This window comes from Manacus candei, unplaced genomic scaffold (assembly GCF_025592945.1).
Source record: "Manacus candei isolate 608988 ecotype Guabito, Panama unplaced genomic scaffold, ASM2559294v1 h1tg000050l, whole genome shotgun sequence".
Taxonomy (NCBI): domain Eukaryota; kingdom Metazoa; phylum Chordata; class Aves; order Passeriformes; family Pipridae; genus Manacus; species Manacus candei.
Genome location: NW_026138098.1, coordinates 4,917,134 through 4,936,209, shown reverse-complemented (window position 1 = coordinate 4,936,209; position 19,076 = coordinate 4,917,134). Strand labels below are relative to the sequence as shown.

Genomic DNA, 19,076 nt, shown 5'->3' with positions numbered 1-19,076 from the left:
GGATTTTGTAGCCAACACAGTGTTTAGAATTCAGGAGGGGAATTTTAGAGCTTCAGCCTATTTTTTAAATGCAAGGTTGCTCTGCAAGAGAATTGCTTTTGAATTTATTTATTTATTCTCCCACACATGTATATGACTCTATATATATGACAGTAGCTTGGTGATATTTGGTTTAATTTACTGAAATTAATCTTTTTCAGGGTAAAACTGGCAAGAAATATGTCAGGTAAAGAAACTGCCCAATTGCTTATGGCCAACCTGTCAGCTTTTCCAAAAGCACAAGGATGCAGTGCCTGGCTGGCTGCTCCCAGGGCACCCAGACAGGAGGGAAAGCCAAGCCTGGAAGCCCTCAAAGATTATTCCTCCACAGGAGGAATTATTCCTCCCATAATCCTCAAGGCCCTCCTAACCCGCAGGAAAAGCTGAACAATCTCATTTTCACTTTTCTTTTGCACAATGTCCTTTTTTTGACCCTTCTCTTAAACATTTATTTTTTACTCCAATTTCTAAATTAAACACTTGGATGCTGGGTTAATTGAAATACTTTTATCAACACAATTAATAACTGATTGCTTTGTTCCTTCTCATTTCTAGCGTGGAATTGGATTTTAAACAGCAAGAAGACAAACTACAGCCAGTTTTGAGAAAACTTCATCCCATTGAGGAAACTCAGGTTGCACCTTTGCCTTATTCTCAGGAGAGCTACTCCTCTACTCCCAAGCAAAAATCCAAAACTGAATCAAAAAAGCATGGAAGATGGAAACTCTGGTTCCTTTAACCCAAGTGTGGAGTTCAAGGCCTTCTTTGAAAAATATTTGGAGTTCTATCCATCATCTCTGACAGGCTCGTGGTGGATCAAGGAGGGTTCCTGGCCAACGGCAGCGTCCAGTTCTCACCGTATGTACCAAAAAGGCCTTTGTACCTTTGGACTCACCGGAGCAAGGGGCCAGGGAACACCTTGCCCACTTTTATTTGCAGTTTGCCAATGTGGGATGTAAAACCTGAACGGAAATTTGGACAGAGATGGAAAGCAAAACTATTTCCCCCTCCTCAGATCTGAAAGCATCACGTTCTAACCTGTTAAACCGTAGGCTCCTCCCGTCCGCTCCGAAACATCACCTTGTTTTAAAGCCTTCTGGGGGGTAGGTGGGAAAAACAACAAACAAGCAAGCCTTATGTTTGCAGTGGTGTCAGTTTTACAGATCCATGTTGATTGGGGAGTGCAGTTTTCAGCACAGAAATCCTGGACAAAGCACAATTTTTCCCATGGCCCGAGGCCATGACGTCCCCGAGCCCTGACTGTGCGTTCCTGCTTTCACGCGACGTAGGCTCCAACCAAGCTCTCACATTCCCACACCATCTCTGATTTAGCTGTGTCCTCATCACCAGAACAACCAGTTGGTTGCTCATCTCCAGAAACTTCCCAAAATCAGGACAGGCCTTTAACCACACCAAGCTCACAGGGTCAAGGCTACAGGACAATCTTGATGTCACTTTTGGTACCCAAAAGGTCTAAACGACACATTCTGGCACAGGAAACCAAACCCAACCCCACAAACAGAACAATCATAATCTGGATTGTTGGCATTTGCCATAATTTAGTATTTTTTGTAACAGTCTTTGGAAAACCTCTCCACTATTGCAGAAGGCACCAGGAAATTTCTAGCCTGCAGCACGTGACGAAACCTGCTTGGAAAGGAGCTGGAATTTTAAATGCTGTTTATTTACTAAGCTTCTCAGATGGGTTTCCCAACTTATTATAATTTATATTTCGATCTATTAATTGTACTTGCTAATTGATACACACTTAGGGGAGAGATGTGAAGCAGTTTTTTTTTCCTAATATTATTTTGGTTTTCCTTTTTTTAAATGGCACTTTAAATTTTGCTCTGACTTATAAACTGCAGCATTTTCCTTTAAGTGTTTGTTACTGTCATTAAACTTGCATCTAAAATGACCATGGGTGGAAAAATTCCTCATGTTAGAAGGGGCCAGCGAGTGGGAATCTTGCTGTCTTTTGTTCTGGGGGATTTTTTAAGGATTTCAGATAACTTGAGTGTCATGTGACAAACTGGGGTTTGAAATCGCATCACCTGCAGCAGCTTTAAGGTACCAATTCCTCAGTCTTCAGGTGGAAGAAATGTGATCTTTAGTTTGCACACACTAAAAGTGCTGGAAGGGTTTTCCTTGACACTATTTTTTCCTCTTAGCTCAGCAGCCAATCCATTACTACAAGGAAAATGGAGGCAAATAACTGGGTTGTTTTTCCCCCCAAAAGAGCAAGAAAAGGAAGTTAAATTGGGAATACAGGCGATGTCCATGGCCAGCCCAAAATTAATTTCAGTCTGTTTTCATGGAATAAAGGCACCTTTGCAGTAAAACTTCAAGAGGGCTACGAGTTCTTGCACAGAAACAAGTATCCTGGAATCTTTTGGTGGAAGCTGAAGGATTAGGAAGGTGATCCTGTGTACCAGGAAGGAAGTGCCATTGTTTCACATGGAAAAAAAAATGTGTTTCATGTATTTTATATTGTTTTTAATTAAAAATATAGAACTGTTTACATGACAGCCCACCTGACATGGTTCAGAATATTTCCAAACTAAAAAATACTATTTTGTTTTCCCTAAGGTGAAAGAAATCTCAAATATAGACAGAACAAGGAACACACAGCAGTATCCAGTATTATTTTAAAATAATGTTAATAATTCATGAACTCTTCCGTGCTCACATGCCTAGTGTTGGGTTTTTTAAAGAAATTAAACCATCTCTCCGTGGCAATCAGTTCCAAAATCCTTGTAGTGTCACCACCTCAGTAGCTTTGCCCATGAAGCTGTTTGTGTGTGACACCAAACCTGTTTCCGTGTGGTTATTGACTCATCCAGAGCTTCTGGAATCCCGGAAAACAAGAGAGGGAATGACAGACTGGTGAAACAAAGAGCTGAAAGGGAACGTTCTCATGGCGTGTTCTGTCCATGTCCAGGCTATTTTCTTAAAGAAGTTGCAAATTTTTAATTTTTTACATTTTTTTAAAAACTGGGAAAAGCAAACATCCATCGAGTCTGGCTTCCCACCCGGCATCTCGTGTCCTCTCCTACCCTCCCATGTAATTTGTAATAAAATGTTTTTGCAAGTGTGTAAAATGTATCATATTGTATTGCCTTTAGAATCACTCAGGCTCAGGTTAGATAGACACCAAGAGAAAAAAAAACAAACAAACTCAACCCTAATTCTTTAGAGCTTTTAGTTAAATGTGACTGACCAGGCTGCTTTCACCCTCCTCTAGAAGATCTCTGAGGAAAATGTGTTTTTACTTTCAGTGTGGCTTTGCTGCATTCACTGACAGTCCCCTGCACTTCATACACTGATTTTCTATCTGCACTTCTCCCATTTCCTGCTTCAAAATACTTTTTAGCCAATAAATACTGCAGTGATTTTATATCCCTTGCGATTTGAGTCCGTAATTTCCACGAAGCAACAGTTCCATCCTTTGGTTTAGAACTCTGAGGAAGCACCATCCCTGTGAGTAGCCCTTGGTTTCTTAAAGACTAAAAATCACTGTAAAAAAATAGTTTAAAAAAAATCAGGATAAACTGAAAAAAATCATGATTAAAACTGGAAAATCCTACTGTGGGTACAGAGTGTTTGCTTTTTCTTGCCTGAGATGCAAAACCACCATCCCTGCCTTTAATCTCACTTGATGTTTTAAAGGTTAATTACTTTTTCAAATCAAATAGGGTCATTTTTCACGGACTTTCCAATCTGCTGTTAGATTATCCCAGTTCTTTAGATCTAGGTAGCAGCACACATTATATGTCTGGAATTTAACTGGATTGCCACTGAAAATCCACCAACACAATCCGAGAGAACGAAAGGAACGGCATGAAAAATTGTCATATTTCAGCAACCACAAAATACATCTGTAGTTCACTAAAATAAGGGGAGAGCTACAAATTTGCTGGCCATTTGATGAGGAGGATGCAGCTTCTTCCCATAAATGAACCCTATCCATCACTGCATGGTGATGGTTTGACAACACAAAAAAAATCCCCCTTCACCTGCTGTGAAATTTAGTTTGCAGGATGTAATTTCAAATGATTTTGAAAGAGAAGAAAAAACATGTGATTCAATAAAACAAAGTATTTTCACATCGAAGAATTCCAGTGAAGAAAATGGAGCTGTCATCAACATTTTGGAATCCATTAACCCTGAACTAGACAGATTTTAAGGCACAGAAAGATAATTTACAAACAGCTTCAACTCCTAAATAACTGTAGCCTCAGAACTCTCCTGTGACTCTCAATAATTCATATTTTATACAGATTTGTTCTTGTATTTCACTGCCTTTCAGAAAGGCCTCCAGCCTGGAAGGTGCCAAGAGATGGATAATCCACCACTGCCTGGATTGACTGATTATTTGTCCTTAAGTTGCTCCCCATCAGAGCCACACTCTCTACTTTACTCCTGCCTCCAGCCCCTCCTCCCTGTGACCCGTGTCACCTGCATCCCACAGAGCTTCTCTAGCACCAAGGGCCACCTCTACATCTCCTGCACATGGACCTCAGATGCCTTCTGCATCTCACCACAAACCCCTTTCTTTATTTGCTGATGACTTCTGCATCATTTCTGCCCTGGTTTCACCACATCCTTGTCCTCAAGCGCAGAGTGGGGAAAGAAGAGACATGGGAAACACTCCACCCATCAGCAAAGCCATCAAGGCCTCTCCTGTCCACTGCTTCCTAGTCACACATCCCAAGAATATCCAAAATAGGATTTTTTGCCCTGATCTCAGCGGGTTTTCACACTGACTTTGTTCCCCACAGACCCCTACGTGTTCAGAGCCTGTTCTTCAGGACAGACTGTTGGGAGTTAAAATCCCAGCTTGCTTTGGGGAATTGAATCACAGAACCATGGAATGGTTTGGGTTGGGAGGGACCTTAAAGATCATCCAGTCCCACCCTCTGCCATGGGCAGGGACACCTTCCACTAGCCCAGGTTGCTCCAACCTGGCCTTGGACACTTCCAAGGATGGGGAGTCCACAACCTCTCTCAGCCCTCTTTGCTCTTTCATCTACAAGCTACATTTTTTTCTGTATCAAAATGGAATTTGATTTGTTCCATCATCCAAAGGAATCAAGACTCTATTCACTAGGATCACTGCATAGATCTGCCAACTAAAAGTATCTTCCAAAAATTACACAGAGGAATCCCAAAACCCCACCTGGACATCACAGGATCACAGAATCACGAGTGTTCCGGGTTGGAAGAGACCTCCAAAGACCATCTCGTTCCAACGCCCTGCCATGGGACACCTTCCACTAGACCAGGAAATTTCCTTTTTAAAATTAAATTGTTCAGGAACTTCCTTGGTTTTCTTGGCTTTGTCAATGAAGCACATTCCAAGCTGCTGAGCACGAGGACGATTCCCTTTGGACCCATCATGGCCGGTTAGCCCTGATTTATTGAAGGAGGACAATTGTTGCCTCACGCTGAAGAATGCTGGAACCCAACATTCTTCAGAAAAGGTAAGGAAAGGGAGAGTTTAAAATCATCCTTCCAGAGGCTCGAGGATCTTGGCTCAATTTACTTTTTCTTCAGGCAACATGTCCTTCAGCAAGAAAGACATGATTTTGTTCAAGGTGACTTCTCACTGTGCCAGGAGCAGCTCGAGGCAGGAGCAAAATTAACCTCAAACAGGCAGCTTGGAGCAGCAACCTTGCAGGAGACAGCTCAGCACCCACAGCCTGCATCCTGCTCCTCCCTCCACCAATAATATAATAAATACATACATAATAAATATAAAACAACACAGAACCTTCTGCTCAGCAAACAGATCAAGTAAAAACCACCACTGAGGCTTCCACAGGGAAAAAAAAAAGGAATATAAAGCAATGAGGACTAAAAATTCTCTTGCTACCAAAATTATGGTCAAATCAGATTTCAAACTATCAATTATACTCTGTTTTATTTGATATCTACTTCTTCTCCTTGCAGCTGGTCTATATTATTTCAAGGTAATTCTCTTTTGAAGGTATATGAAAAAAACAGCTTATTTTATGCAGGAACTTACATTTAAGGATTCCAAAAAACAAATGTGCAAGGTCAAAGGAAACTGTTGGAGAATCTTCCAGTTCAACACTCTAAAAAAGGCACCTCCTGTCATCAAACATTTTCACTTGAGCACTTAAATTCTTGACATTCCTCCACTGCTCATAAACTGGATTATGCAACATCAGGTTTGGGATAAAGATGGTATCACTGAGGATGTTTCCAAGGAGAAAACATGCAGTTTTAGGACACCAATACAATTAAATTCATAGAATAAACAAATTGTTATGTCCTGTATTTTACTTCTTTTCAAAAAGTTATCATTACTTGTACTTTGCCTCTAAGATCCTTTACTTTTAGAATTCTTTCCTCTTACTCTTCCTGGATGGTTAATTCTCTACTATAAGTTCCAGGTAAAAGTAAAAAAAGAAAAGTCAGTGCATCATTTCAACCCAAATCTGATCCAAGGGAAGTCAGGTTATGCTTCCTAATTATGATTATTATACATTTTGCTCTCCCTGCTTTGCTGACACTACAAAAATAAGTTGTTACTGGCTACTCACAGGGGCCTCCTTTCAGCAACAGGCTGAATTTTAAGTTAGGAGTAAGTACTCATTGAAAGTACCCTTCCTGTTAGTCCTCATTAACTAATTACAGAGCCTGCAGATGGAGGGATTCCAGGCTGTGCTCATGAGCACCAGGGATATTTTTAATACAAATGTACTTAATTAAAACACAAACAGAAGTTTTCAGATCTAATGTGATAACTGTAAAAGGCATAATTAACATTTTTGAATGCCATTTGAATCATGTTCATCAAAACAATAATTAATTCACATTCTAACTGAAGCTGAAGAAGTTAAAATAACATACACGTCTTTCGACTTCCTTTCGCTGTTACTGAATCCCAGCACTGGAATATTCTGTAAGAATGATCTACTTGGAACCATTTGCCCAGAGAGGTTTTGGATTCTTAATCCCTGGAAGTGTCCAAGGCCAGGTTGGACAGGGCTTGGAGCAACCTGGGCTAGTGGAAGACGTCCCTGCCCATGGCAGGGGGTGGAATGAGATGAGTTATAAGATCCCTTCCAACCCAAACCATTCTAGGATTCTATGATTTCTTGCTCCAGCAATGGATCTGCTGACCCATTATCTCTTCCTTAAAACAAAAACTGTTGTTGGAAACTAAAGTGATAAAAGTGGAAGACCAAAAATAAGTCGGTGGATGACGAACAAAATTGAATTGCAGCATCTTTGCCAACACAAGCACCACCATGTGCCAAGCAGAGAGGCAGCAGTAGGTAAGTAAGAGGTGCTGAGGACACAGAGACTTCTAAAAAGTCACATATCACTGTGTGCAATTACACAGAGAATTTGAATTGGAAGACAAAGGGCAGATCAAAAAAGTTGCTGAAGGACTCAGATCTGACTAACAATGAACCCCTTTTAAGAGAAAAATCAGGGTATTGAACCAAACCAGACCAAACTGGTGCAGAACAGAGGGACAAGGGCTCAGACAGATCACAGATCTGGGCCATTTGGACCAGTTTCCTACATGTATCACTTGCCAGATGCAGACACCAAAGAAAGAATACAAGATAAAGGGAAATACACAATGACACCCCCCAAAACACACAGTGACATTCCCAAACCCACACTCAGATCTGCCCCTATTTTAGATATCAATAGGCCTCACTATCCTATTCATTATTTAGACCAATATTAATTAATGAACAGTTGAAAAATTCAAGTGTCAGGCTTTAAAGTCACAGTGGTAAGACAACAATGTGACTGGTATCAGTCCTTCCTGCAGGTATTCAGAACATCATAATTCAGGGCTCTATTCTTTAATAATCTGAATACTGTCAGCTTAATTATCTCAGTCAAAAAAGGCAAGTAAGTGCTTGTAATGCAGTAAACAAACAGCCAAGTCTCTCATTTCCACCCTTCTCAGCTGACTAATTACCAACCATCCATCATCTTGGTGAACACAGATATCTCAGATCTGGCTCATCACCTGCCCACAGATACTTTTCAAGTCTTTTTTTTCCTCCCCGTGTCAACCCCGGCAAAATGAGCAGCCAGTGTTTTCCAGCTTCCCAAGCACACAGACAGTTACAGGAGGTTTTGATTGCTTTGGGTCAGCTGGGATTTAAATCCTATTACAGGCAGGTTCCCAAAGATGTGACAGAGGTATTTAAGTTTCCATCAGGAGACACTTACAATGAGCTCGGAATCACGTCCCATGGAAATAACTGTTCTGTTCACCGTCCTCAGTAGGTTCTCCATGATTATCTGGACATGTCTCTGGGTTGGCCCCTAAGGAAAGAGAATAAATTAGTGGTAACTACATACAACAGACACCAACACAACTGAACTTTAAATCCACCTGTCCTGTGAAAATTAATCAAACCATCACTTGCTGTTGATCAAAAGCAGAAAATTAAGTCTCCCACTTCAACAAAGTCTATTTTATTAACACATGTAACTGATAAATTAACATGTACTGGTACAATTTCAATGAAAAGCAAGTCTCTGGAAATACAGCAAAGCCTATGACATTAAGTTACCTATTAATTTTCTTTTCCCCAAGTCCTTTTTCCAATATCAAAACCCCCCAGGCATTACCAAATCGGGAGGGGGCTGTTCTGCAACAGCTCAATTAAAAGAGAAAAGCAAAACAAAACTTTCCTTAAGGAACTGCCCATTTCAGTCAGTTGTTTCAAATTAGTATTTCTGTATTAGGAGCAATCCACCACTATTTTTGAAAGAGCTGAAAATGAAATATTTACTGCAACTAGGTATTAAGGACAAGCCCAGAAACCCTGTGCAGAATGATGGGTAAAACTCAAAGTCAAAAACACATCAAGGAGAAAGAAACAGATGAGCTTTGCTCCCATCTTTTATTTTATATATGAAAAATGTATTTGAAGACTGATCCCTCACCAGTACAAATATACACAGGTGCTGGTCCTGGAGCCAGAACAGCCTGGGAGATGGTGGAGCTGTAGGTGAGGTCCCACCATGGAGAGAAATGCAGCCAACAAAGAATGACAGGAGCAGCCAAGCTGCCAAAACCAAATTCCTTTGTAAAACAACCCCCTCTCTGAAGCAGTCACACAGAGCTACTTTTAAAAAAGCAACAAAATCAGAGCAATCCCAAAAACCACAGTTAAATAAGATGCCAGATATGATGTGAGTGGCTGACCCCTGAGGTCCTTTCCAACTGAATTAGTGTATGATTCCACACAGGAATGAAGGCTCAGGCAGCAGAAGCAGCCCAAATTTTAAGAGAGCATCAAATCCCTGCAGCTCTCCAGCAAAGCACTGATATTTGTATGTTAGCTGAAGTCAAGAGAAGGCAAAAAAAGGGACTATTATGCAAAAAAAAGGGACTTTTACACATGCTGCATGTCTGTGTACCTTGTCAGGAACAATACATCTCAAAGCACATTTCCCAAAATGCTCATGGGGGAATACAAAAACAAAACACCAAAACAAAACATTTTCCACCTGGCAGAGGCCACACACCACGTAAGGGGAAGGTTGAACTCCTAAAAATACCTATTTACTCACTGTCTAACCAGAAAAGCTGTACTGGATGTGCCTCAGAAACAGTCAGTGCTGTATTGGATGTGTTGTGTGAGGTGTCACACTGCACATCCTCATCCCTGGATACGTAAAAGAGCTAGAAGAGACTGTTTGAGGGGGGTTATATTTAAAAAATAAAAATAAAATCCAAGTCATCAGGAGTTACCTGCTCAATTCAATCTTACTGAGATCACTGAAGTGCTGATCATCACAGAACTGTGCAATACTCACCACGTCTTTCTTGTACAGCACTTCCAGGATGTTACTCAGCAACTGGCAACAAGCCTCCAAATCTTCTTGTCTTTCCAAGTGATACTTGAGTTGGTCTGTCATGGTTGGCAGCAAGATTTCCCTGCAGTCTGCAAACAAAACAGGAGGTTACATACACAGCTTTCTGTAACTCCAGAGAGCTGCCTAAACGTCCTTCAGTGCTTATGTAAGACACAAAAATCCGGAAAAAGAAGGTAAATTCCAGATTTCCAGCCACCTGCTTTTCAACCAAAACCTCACTTCACCTTAGAAACTTCTGCCTCTGAATTCCTCCAGACTTTGACCACTCACTCCTATCCACAAAATATCCCCTTCCTTGCTCATGTACTCAGATTCTGACATACCAGGAATCACCAGGTCTAAATTAATTACTAATTACCCAGATAAATGTCAACCCAAGGAATGGCCTGCTTCAGTGATCTCAACCTGGTACCTCTGCATTGTAAAACCTCAGTCTAAGCTGTTCCCTTAGTCTTGGACTGCCATGGAAAAACAAAAGGAGCAGATTAAGCAAAACTCCACAGAGTAGGGGAGGGGAAGGGAAGAGGATGAACCTCCATGTCCTGTTGCACAGAACATGCCTTTGCAAACCCGAGAGGTGAATCAATCTTTAGTAACCTAAAAGGCCCCTAATTAGAGGTTTGAGAGTGTTTCATGTCCCTGCTAAGCCCCACTGGTAGAGAGGGCAAAGATTAATTTAATATCTGCAGCATGAAGAAGGCAGAGCTGCAGCTGTGTCACCTCTGAGCTGGACTGTCTGGAGTCAGCCCTGATCAATGGGGAAGGGATTCAGATTGAATTTCTGAGAAAGGGAACACTAATTGATTTGTCACAGTACTTTGTCTGGAGTTACACAACCCACACAAACAATCAGTTCCCTTGGGTGGACTTGACAAGGCTCCTCAGTTCCCACCTCTGCCTTCCTCAGCATCCACCTGGGAGCACCTGCTGGTTATAAAACAGGGGAAGAAAACCAAGTGTCAAGGTGTGCTGGGCACTTGAGAGAAAGATCCAAGTCTGAGGAGGAGCAGCTGAGGGAGCTGGGGGGGCTCAGCCTGGAGAAAAGGAGGCTCAGGGGGGACCTTCTCACTCTTTGCAACTCCCTGACAGGAAGGGGGAGCTGGGGGGGGCGGTTCAGGCTCTGCTGCCAGGGAACAAGGGACAGGACAAAAAGAAATGGCCTCAAGTTGGGCCATGGGAGGTTCAGGTTGGATATTAGGGAAAATTCCTTCCTGGAAAGGGTTGTCCAATCCTGGCAGAGCTGCCTAGGGCAGGGGTGGAGTGCCCATCTCTGGAGGGATTTAAAAGCCCTGTGGATGTGGCACTTGGGGACATGGTTAGCAGTGAACACGGTGGTGAGGCTGGTTGACAGGTGGACTTGATGATCCTAAAGGTCTTTTCCAACCTAACCAATTCTATGATTCTATGAAATCCTTTTTAAGGACAAACAAACAAAGCCACAAACCAACAAAATCAACAGCCAGAGGACCCTGCAAGCACCAAATCTGTGAAACCTTTCTGAAGATTATGTGGCACCCAAATTACCAGTGGAACTTTTATTGTAAGGAGAAAACACTGATATAGAGCTTACTATGAAGTAGGGAAAAAGGAATAAATACTGCCAATGGGAAAGCCAGGCCTAAAATCAAAAGGTAATTTCATGATACTCAGCATCTGGGCAGGTAAGGAATAAGGTTAACCAGAGAAGCTGTGGCTGCCCCATCCCTGGAAGTGTCCAAGGCCAGGTTGGACAGGGTTTGGAACAACCTGGGGTAGTGGAAGGGGGTGGAACTGGAGGGTCTTTAAGGTTCCTTCCAACCCAAACAATTCCATGATGCTCTGATTTTTGAACCAATCCAGTGCTATGGAAATAGCCCCTAGGGGGACACGAGATTTTCAGTGCATCTTTGCTATAAAATGTTCTATACAACACTGAATTGATCAACTGTATGTTGATTATTTGGAAGTCCAGAGGAGGAAAGGCAGGTATCAGCCTGCCTGTCACAACCCCCTTTCAGCCCTGACTAATGGGCAACCTTGATAAATGTATAGTCCAGAACATCCTTCTCCTGCTCCCAAGGCAGCTCCGAGTGTGATGCACAGCGATTACAGACAATAATTCCATATCTGTTCCACTGCACGAGTCCAACCCATGGTGATTAATGTCAGGGAAATGGGCAGTGGGAATCAAATATTAATCTTCATAAAAAGGATGCTCAGGAGGAATTATCAACATAGGAGCACCCAAGCAAAGACTTCACTGAAGCAGTGACACAGGAACTGTGCTGAAGGTAAATACAGGCAATAAATTCGTGTCAATTGAAAAGCATCTCTTTTGGAGGACACTGACAAATGCATTTCTTTATTTTATGGTTCATTTAGTGGCCAAAGAAATTAAACCAGTGCTCAGTAACTTCATTTCCACTACACAGCATGGAAACAGAGATGTAATTTTGGTCATAATTAAACAATAAGAACTCTTATAAATGCTATCTGCTGCCTACCAATATTTAATAGACTAAATTTCCTCATGGAGAAATCCCTAGATTTTCTTTTTCAGACAACAGCAGCTCCACAGCTCACTTGGTAATCAGCTGGAAGTCATTTGGAAAACAAAGCAGCAGAGAATCCAAACAACTCTATAGGACAAAACAAATCAGACAAATCACTATTTACATAATCCAAAATCTTGATGTTTGCAAGGATAAGACATTTGATTTAACTCCCAACCATGAGCACTTACATGTGTAGAACTGAAAGCATGCATTAGGTTATTATAAAACTGTTCCACACTCACTTATATTGTTATTTTATATGTTATTAATTGTGGTAGGGATAAATATCACCTATTTATACATGTATTTACTTCTATATGGAAACATGTAGTTGTTTTATATAACTACTACATATTCATATTTATGTTTATATATATAGATACATAAATTTTAAAACTGTATTTTACATGTTTTTTTAATAAAGATACAGAAACCACAGCACCATAGTCCATTCTCATCCAAGGTCCCAAACTCCTCAGATTTCACACTGAATCATCCATCACTCAACATCCTTCAAGCCTGATCCTTTAGCAAACTGTTTCACACACCCACCCCTCTCACCCCCAAATCCTCCAAGCTTCACAAATTCATATATTTTTGGATTTTAATTCCTCCAGAGACACAAATAAGTCTCCTCTGACCTCTCAAAGTACAGAATTTGAGTATTTTTCTCCACCAGAAATACACTGATGAAATTTTCTGAGCGTTCACCAGCCCTCCATCAATTCCACAATCCTGTAGAGCATATTGCTTTTAGAAAAGAAAATCTCATTTCTGCAACAGGATACAGGATTAGTTGACTACTTATATGGAAATATTCCCTATCAGTTTGAAATTCCTGAATCAATGGGAAGGAGGAGAGGGAGTCAACTGCATTTCAGTCATGAACTCAACCCACAGAGCAAGGGAAAGAAGCAGTTAAATTTAAAAAGGGCTGTGGCTAAGGGGGTTAATTTATTTTCAAGTGAATTTTAGTGTTTATGAAAGGTGCCCAGCACAACTGGCTCTGCAGACACGAGCTCTGGAGAGAAGGACCATGATGATGAATTACCATGAGAAGATCAGAGGGCTGGAGCCACTCTGCTATGAGGAAAGGCTGGGACAGCTGGGGGGGTTCACTTGGAGAAGAGAAGGATCCAGGAAGACCTGAGAGCTCCTTCCAGGGCCTAAAGGGGCTCCAAGAGAGCTGGAGAGGGACTTGGGACAAGGGATGGAGGGACAGGACAAGGGGGAATGGCTTCCCACTGCCAGAGGGCAGGGATAGATGGGATACTGGGAAAAAATCCTTCCCTGTGAGGGTGGTGAGGACCTGGCACAGGTTGCCCAGAGAAGCTGTGGCTGCCCCATCCCTGGAAGTGTCCAAGGCCAGGTTGGATGGGGCTTGGAGCAACCTGGGCTAGTGGAAGGTGTCCCTGCCCGTGGCAGGGGGTGGAATGAGATGAGCTTTAAGGTCCTTCCAACCCAAACCAGTCTGATTCCATACTGGTGGCAAGAGAAGCTTTTAAGAAAATAATTTGCTTATTGACACACAAAAAACCCCCATACATCCACGAGAATCATGGAATCCCAGAATGGTTTGGGTTAACAGATGAGCCTGGAATCCCCATCACAGCCCAACTGAAGCACATCAGATTTAAGAAGTTTTTAACAGGCAGTGACAGGAAAACTCCTGTCAGGAGCCTCCTGACAAGATCTCATAGCCATTAAACAGCTCTGCTCTGTCAGCAAACCTGGCCTGAGTTCAGATTCATCACCTTCCCATTAAAACAGATTCATTTAAATTTCTCAGGAGCTCCATAATGTTGGACTACACCATTCACTGCACCCTCAACAGCTGAGTGTGAGTCAGGTTAAAAACACAAAGCAGCCACACACAACTTCTCCTTCCACCTCAAAATTAAACTGGTTGAAAAACGGAAGTCAGAGATTAGTGTGGTAAATGCATGATGTGCCTTTCTTAGGAGTGTGTTTTATAGTCATAATTTCTTGGTTTATCTCAGTTATCTCAATTTTCTCCTACCCAAGACAGTAAAGAATGATACCTTTTATTGCTGATTTCTGCCCCAAAAATCGATGCAAGCTAAGAACAGTCAGGAGAAAGGAAAATTACTACACAGAGAGAGAGATGAGACTTAATGAATCAAAGGAATAACACTGATGTGCAGATCTTCAAGAGCAAACATTAACATGGTCTTGGAAACACCAGTGCCATTTTACCCAGGCTCCGAGAGCAGCAAACCCATCTGCATTCCTGTGCTTTATTCCTGCAAATCCAGCCCCATTTATGGGTTGAATAATTTCAAAAGATCTCAGAAGTGAAGATCAAGTTTGGACCTGCTGTTTCTGCCAAATTTCTATACTCTCAAGCAACAAGTATGTGGTGACACAACTGGCAGACTCTGGTTTTCAGCTTCATTCTTACCTCATCACCACTCAGTCTGGTATAAGCCCAGTACAAAGCTAAACCACCAAGAACATTTCTTCAAATTGGAATCTGAAAAGTTTATCAGCATTTTACATCACATGGTCCCAGCTTTTCTCATCAAAGCATCCCTTCAAATTTCCTTTCTCACTGAACCATTGCCCATTTGCTCCCTCATTAACTCCCCTTAACAGCACACAAACACTTGGTTAGGTATCTGCACTCGGGTAGAAAAAAGAATAAAAGGTTTCACCCTAAATGAGGAAATCTGCAGGACAAGTGCTTGAACTTATCTTTCACTGGGCCACTAATCGAAAAGCAGAAAATAACAAAGCATGGATGGAGAAAATAATAAAACACGGATGAACAGCACACTCTGAAAGGTTTATGTGTTGTTTTACTTCAGCCAGGGAACAGCTTCAAGGGAGAACATGATGCTTCAGACAGAAAGCACATCAAAAACCTCCATTTCCTCCACAGAACTTCACTGAGTACAAAAGCTGAATTAATAGTTTTGATGAAACCCACGGCAGTTAAAGCTACAACAAAGGCCAAGGACATGGTTATTTAGTGCCCTTTTAAAATAACAAATTCCAAGTTTTTGCTCTCAGTTCTTTTATGATCTGTAACCTGCAGTGTCAATTGGTATTTCCTCACGTTCAGGCTGGATGGGGCTTGGAGCAACCTGCTCCAGTGGAAGGTGTCCCTGCCCATGGTAGGGGGTGGAACTGGATGGGCTTTAAGGTCCTTCCAACCCAAACCATTCTGGGATTCCATGATTTTAACTCCTGTCCTTCTAATGGAACACCCTTAACGTGTTCCAGCCCCCGCTGTGATGGCAGGAAGGACAAAGCAGCAGGAGCAGAGGTCTGGGGACACTGACTAAAGCCACAAATTGGTGGTGACAGGGGCCCCACTCACCGTGCTGTGTGAAGAGGTCGCTGTGGACAATCTCAATGAGGCAGTAGAGCTTCTGGATGGTCAGTCGGCTCATGGGGACGTTCAGGATGAACTCGGTGAAGAGCTTGCTGCACACGGAGGGAGAAGGAAAAACACATTCAACTCTCTCCAAAAATACATAAAAAACATCCAGCAGTAAAGGACAAGATACACCACTTCATGCTTTTGAACAAACAAACTCAGTGTTTTTCAGATGTAGAAGAGTTTGACAGGAAAGTCAGAGAAACATGAATGGTCTTCAACACATTTGTTTGGGTTTTGATGCCTTTTCTTCTGCCCCCTCCCTTCTATTTCAGTTTTACACCCTTCTCCCACATTTCAGATTTCTAACTTTCATTGTCTCTGCTTGCCCTCAATCCTTACATCCATGATTACACACACCAAAAATTAAAAAGTGACAATTCATCTAACAAGCTACCAACAACAAAAATAAACAAGTAAATAAAACCCAGGGGCACACACATTTTAAGATAAGGTACCATCACACTTATAGGCTGAGCTCCCACGTAACATAGAGAAGACTTTTCAGTAATTTTACATCCCTTCCTAAAATCTTGGGGTTTTTGGTTTTCCTGTTAAGCCTTCACTTCTAATTCAATCTCAATTTAAATCCTCTCAGTATTTAACTGTAATTTGGATTTGTAATAGCACAGAAAAAAACGTAGTTTGGGGTAAAACAGGCGAAGTCCTGGTATTTTCATTTGGTCTATTTTCCCAGTACTTTTGCTATCACAAACCAAAGTAATTGTTTAGTCCAGAAACTCCACAAAAATGTACTTCCCAGGCCCAGAGGAGGCATAAATGGACATGTAACACAGTTGACAGGCAAACAGAATCTAAATGCCAGGTTCCTCAGGCCATTGAAATGTTACACTGAGATTATACTTATCTATTTCATTTCTACTTTACCTTTCTTTTCCTCATTTTCACATATCAGACCATAGAAATAAAACCAGATAATATGTAGAAGGGTTTGTGCAATCAAATTAAGTTAAAAAAGGGTTTTATTCAATTCAAATGCCTTGTAATAGCACATGAAAGACAAACTTTTTTTATGTCTTAAAGTTAAAAGTTCTCCTGAAATAAGACTTTTTATTTGGTTTCTCCATTTTTTTTAATTAAACATCTTATTATCCTTTTTATTTACTAACAACATTTCTGTGTTTATGAGCTACTGAAACACTGATCCAGCAACAGGATTGACTGAATTATTTATTATTCTATTATTTACATTAAATTTATACTTGAAAAAGTGAAGCTTCATGGTGGCAGCTTAAAAAGTTTTGATGGCAGTTGCCTGATCAATAATTCTTGTTATGTCATATTGTACTGTAAAGTTTCTCAGACATTTGTCAAACCTTGATGTCATACTTTAAAAAAAGATTCCTTCTGTAGCCCTATAATTATTTGCAAGGAAAAAAACAGGGTATAAAACCAAAGTAATAAAATTTCTCAGATGATTGTATTATAGAGAGATATATAAATATATATTAGAAAAATAAAGATCTGTATGAAATTCATATTTAATTAACTCCACTCACCTGAGCTCCTTTGGATCAAACACTAATTTCACATCGTTGACAATAGCTGGCAAGTATTTAAGAGCTGCCCCCTAAAAAAAAAAAAAACAAAAACAAACTAAAAACAGACTGAAATTAATGTCTTTTAAGGGGGTGGAAACTGCAAGAAGAGAATCCACATATGAGTAGGTTGCTTTGGTTTCATTGAACCCTTGTCGTTTGGCCTCGAGCATATTTTTGGGGGTAAATCAGCTAAACTGAAAATCAATGAAAATTAAACTTTTAAGTTTAACAGATTCAAAAGAAGAGCCATGAAAGGTTTGTAAACTGGGAAAACTGACAAGTTATACCAAAATTAGGGACTTAGAAGCTCCTTCCAACACGTTACAGATACCTTTTGGTTCTCTAATCCCTTTATTCCCATCTCCTGTCTGGCACCTTCCCACCCTCCTCACCAGCCAGGCTGTAGTTGTTTGGGTTTAATTTTCACTCCACTACTTAAAAATTAAGGAAAAAGGCATAATTATCATCTTTCCCTGCAGAAAATTTTTGGTAGCCACTCATGGAACTGCAGCTCTTCCTAATTTCCCCCTTGAACTTGCAGCTGTCCCTCCATTTCACACCACAGAATTTCACAAAGAATTCAAAAGATGCAAAGAGATGTTTAATATTTTAACTCTTCGTAGTAATTTTACCTCATTTTGTCTTTCCATGTTTCAGGAACAATTAGTCAGTATTTATTTATTCCTAGAGCAAACATTGCCTTACAAGCACCAAGAGCAAAAATCCACTTTACACCTCAGTCTGGGGACAGACGAATTCTCTGATCAGCAGTTCCTACTGGTAGAAGAGTCACGAGGAACAGACTCAAGGAGTGTCGCCTCGTACATAAAAAACCCACTTGTCTTGAAATAACATTTTCCTGCCACGACCCCAGTAATTTTAAACCAAATTCTACAGTTCTTGAATGCAAGAAGTCAACTGTTTGAGAACTTCAAGCAGCCAGCAAGGCTAGTGACCACTTCTCAAAGAGCAAACCCAACCTATTGATGGCTTGGGCTTCAAATTTCCAAGCGCTCCCATTCCTCTTCCTAGTCCATAGAAACTGTCAGGCTTGCTGATCAAACATTCCCACGTATGCTTAAAGGACTCCTTCCACGCTCCCAAATCAGGCTCAGAACTGTAATTATGCAAATGGGGCCATTATGTGCAGGCTCATGTGTTGTGATGGATGAGGGCTCTAATGACCAGTTATAAAGCTCACTCAGCGCCGGGGCTTTATTTGCTTATCATTCAAATGCATGTAGCAATAAATGTTTAGTAACACATCCTAAAAGGGAGCTCGCATTTTATAATCCTGAATTAAAATTTCGAGCTTGCAATTTTATAATCATGAATTAAAATTTCACACCGCGCCCGGCAGAGACGTAAAAATTAACACTTTGATGGATGGTGGGTAAAACGCCATTTGCAACATCCTGTAGCTACAAAAACTAGAAGCAACCTCAGTTCTACTTTCTGGACAAACCAATCACAGTTTAATTCTTAGCATTTAAAGAAAATTGTGGAAGTTTATTTCCTTATTTCCCACCTAAACTGGCTCAATTATATGACAAGATGATCAGACAACGAGGTTCTGCAGCTCCGTGATTAAACCTTTATCTGTCTAATCCAAAGGGCTCCTAAAAATACCTTTTTGTGGGTATTAAATCA

The 19,076-nt window shown here is 41.0% G+C and overlaps 2 protein-coding genes across 6 annotated transcripts in view; one reads left to right on the top strand and one right to left on the bottom strand.

The window, feature by feature from the left end:
• The window catches only part of INSYN2A (inhibitory synaptic factor 2A), a 42,151-nt gene extending 38,939 nt beyond the window's left edge, over positions 1 to 3,212 (top strand). For both annotated transcript variants that reach the window (XM_051801183.1, XM_051801182.1), the window contains one exon: positions 595 to 3,212. In XM_051801183.1, coding sequence (XP_051657143.1) covers positions 595 to 778 — 184 coding nt within the window. In that variant the 3' untranslated portion in view covers positions 779 to 3,212. The remainder of the gene's footprint in view (positions 1 to 594) is intronic.
• Positions 1 to 19,076, bottom strand: part of DOCK1 (dedicator of cytokinesis 1) — a 332,168-nt gene that overhangs the window by 239,897 nt on the left and 73,195 nt on the right. For all 4 annotated transcript variants that reach the window (XM_051801050.1, XM_051801051.1, XM_051801054.1 and 1 more), the window contains 4 exons: positions 17,385 to 17,455; positions 15,805 to 15,911; positions 9,868 to 9,995; positions 8,269 to 8,364 (listed from right to left, as the gene is read on the bottom strand). In XM_051801050.1, the coding sequence (XP_051657010.1) occupies positions 8,269 to 8,364; positions 9,868 to 9,995; positions 15,805 to 15,911; positions 17,385 to 17,455 (402 nt within the window). The remainder of the gene's footprint in view (positions 1 to 8,268; positions 8,365 to 9,867; positions 9,996 to 15,804; positions 15,912 to 17,384; positions 17,456 to 19,076) is intronic.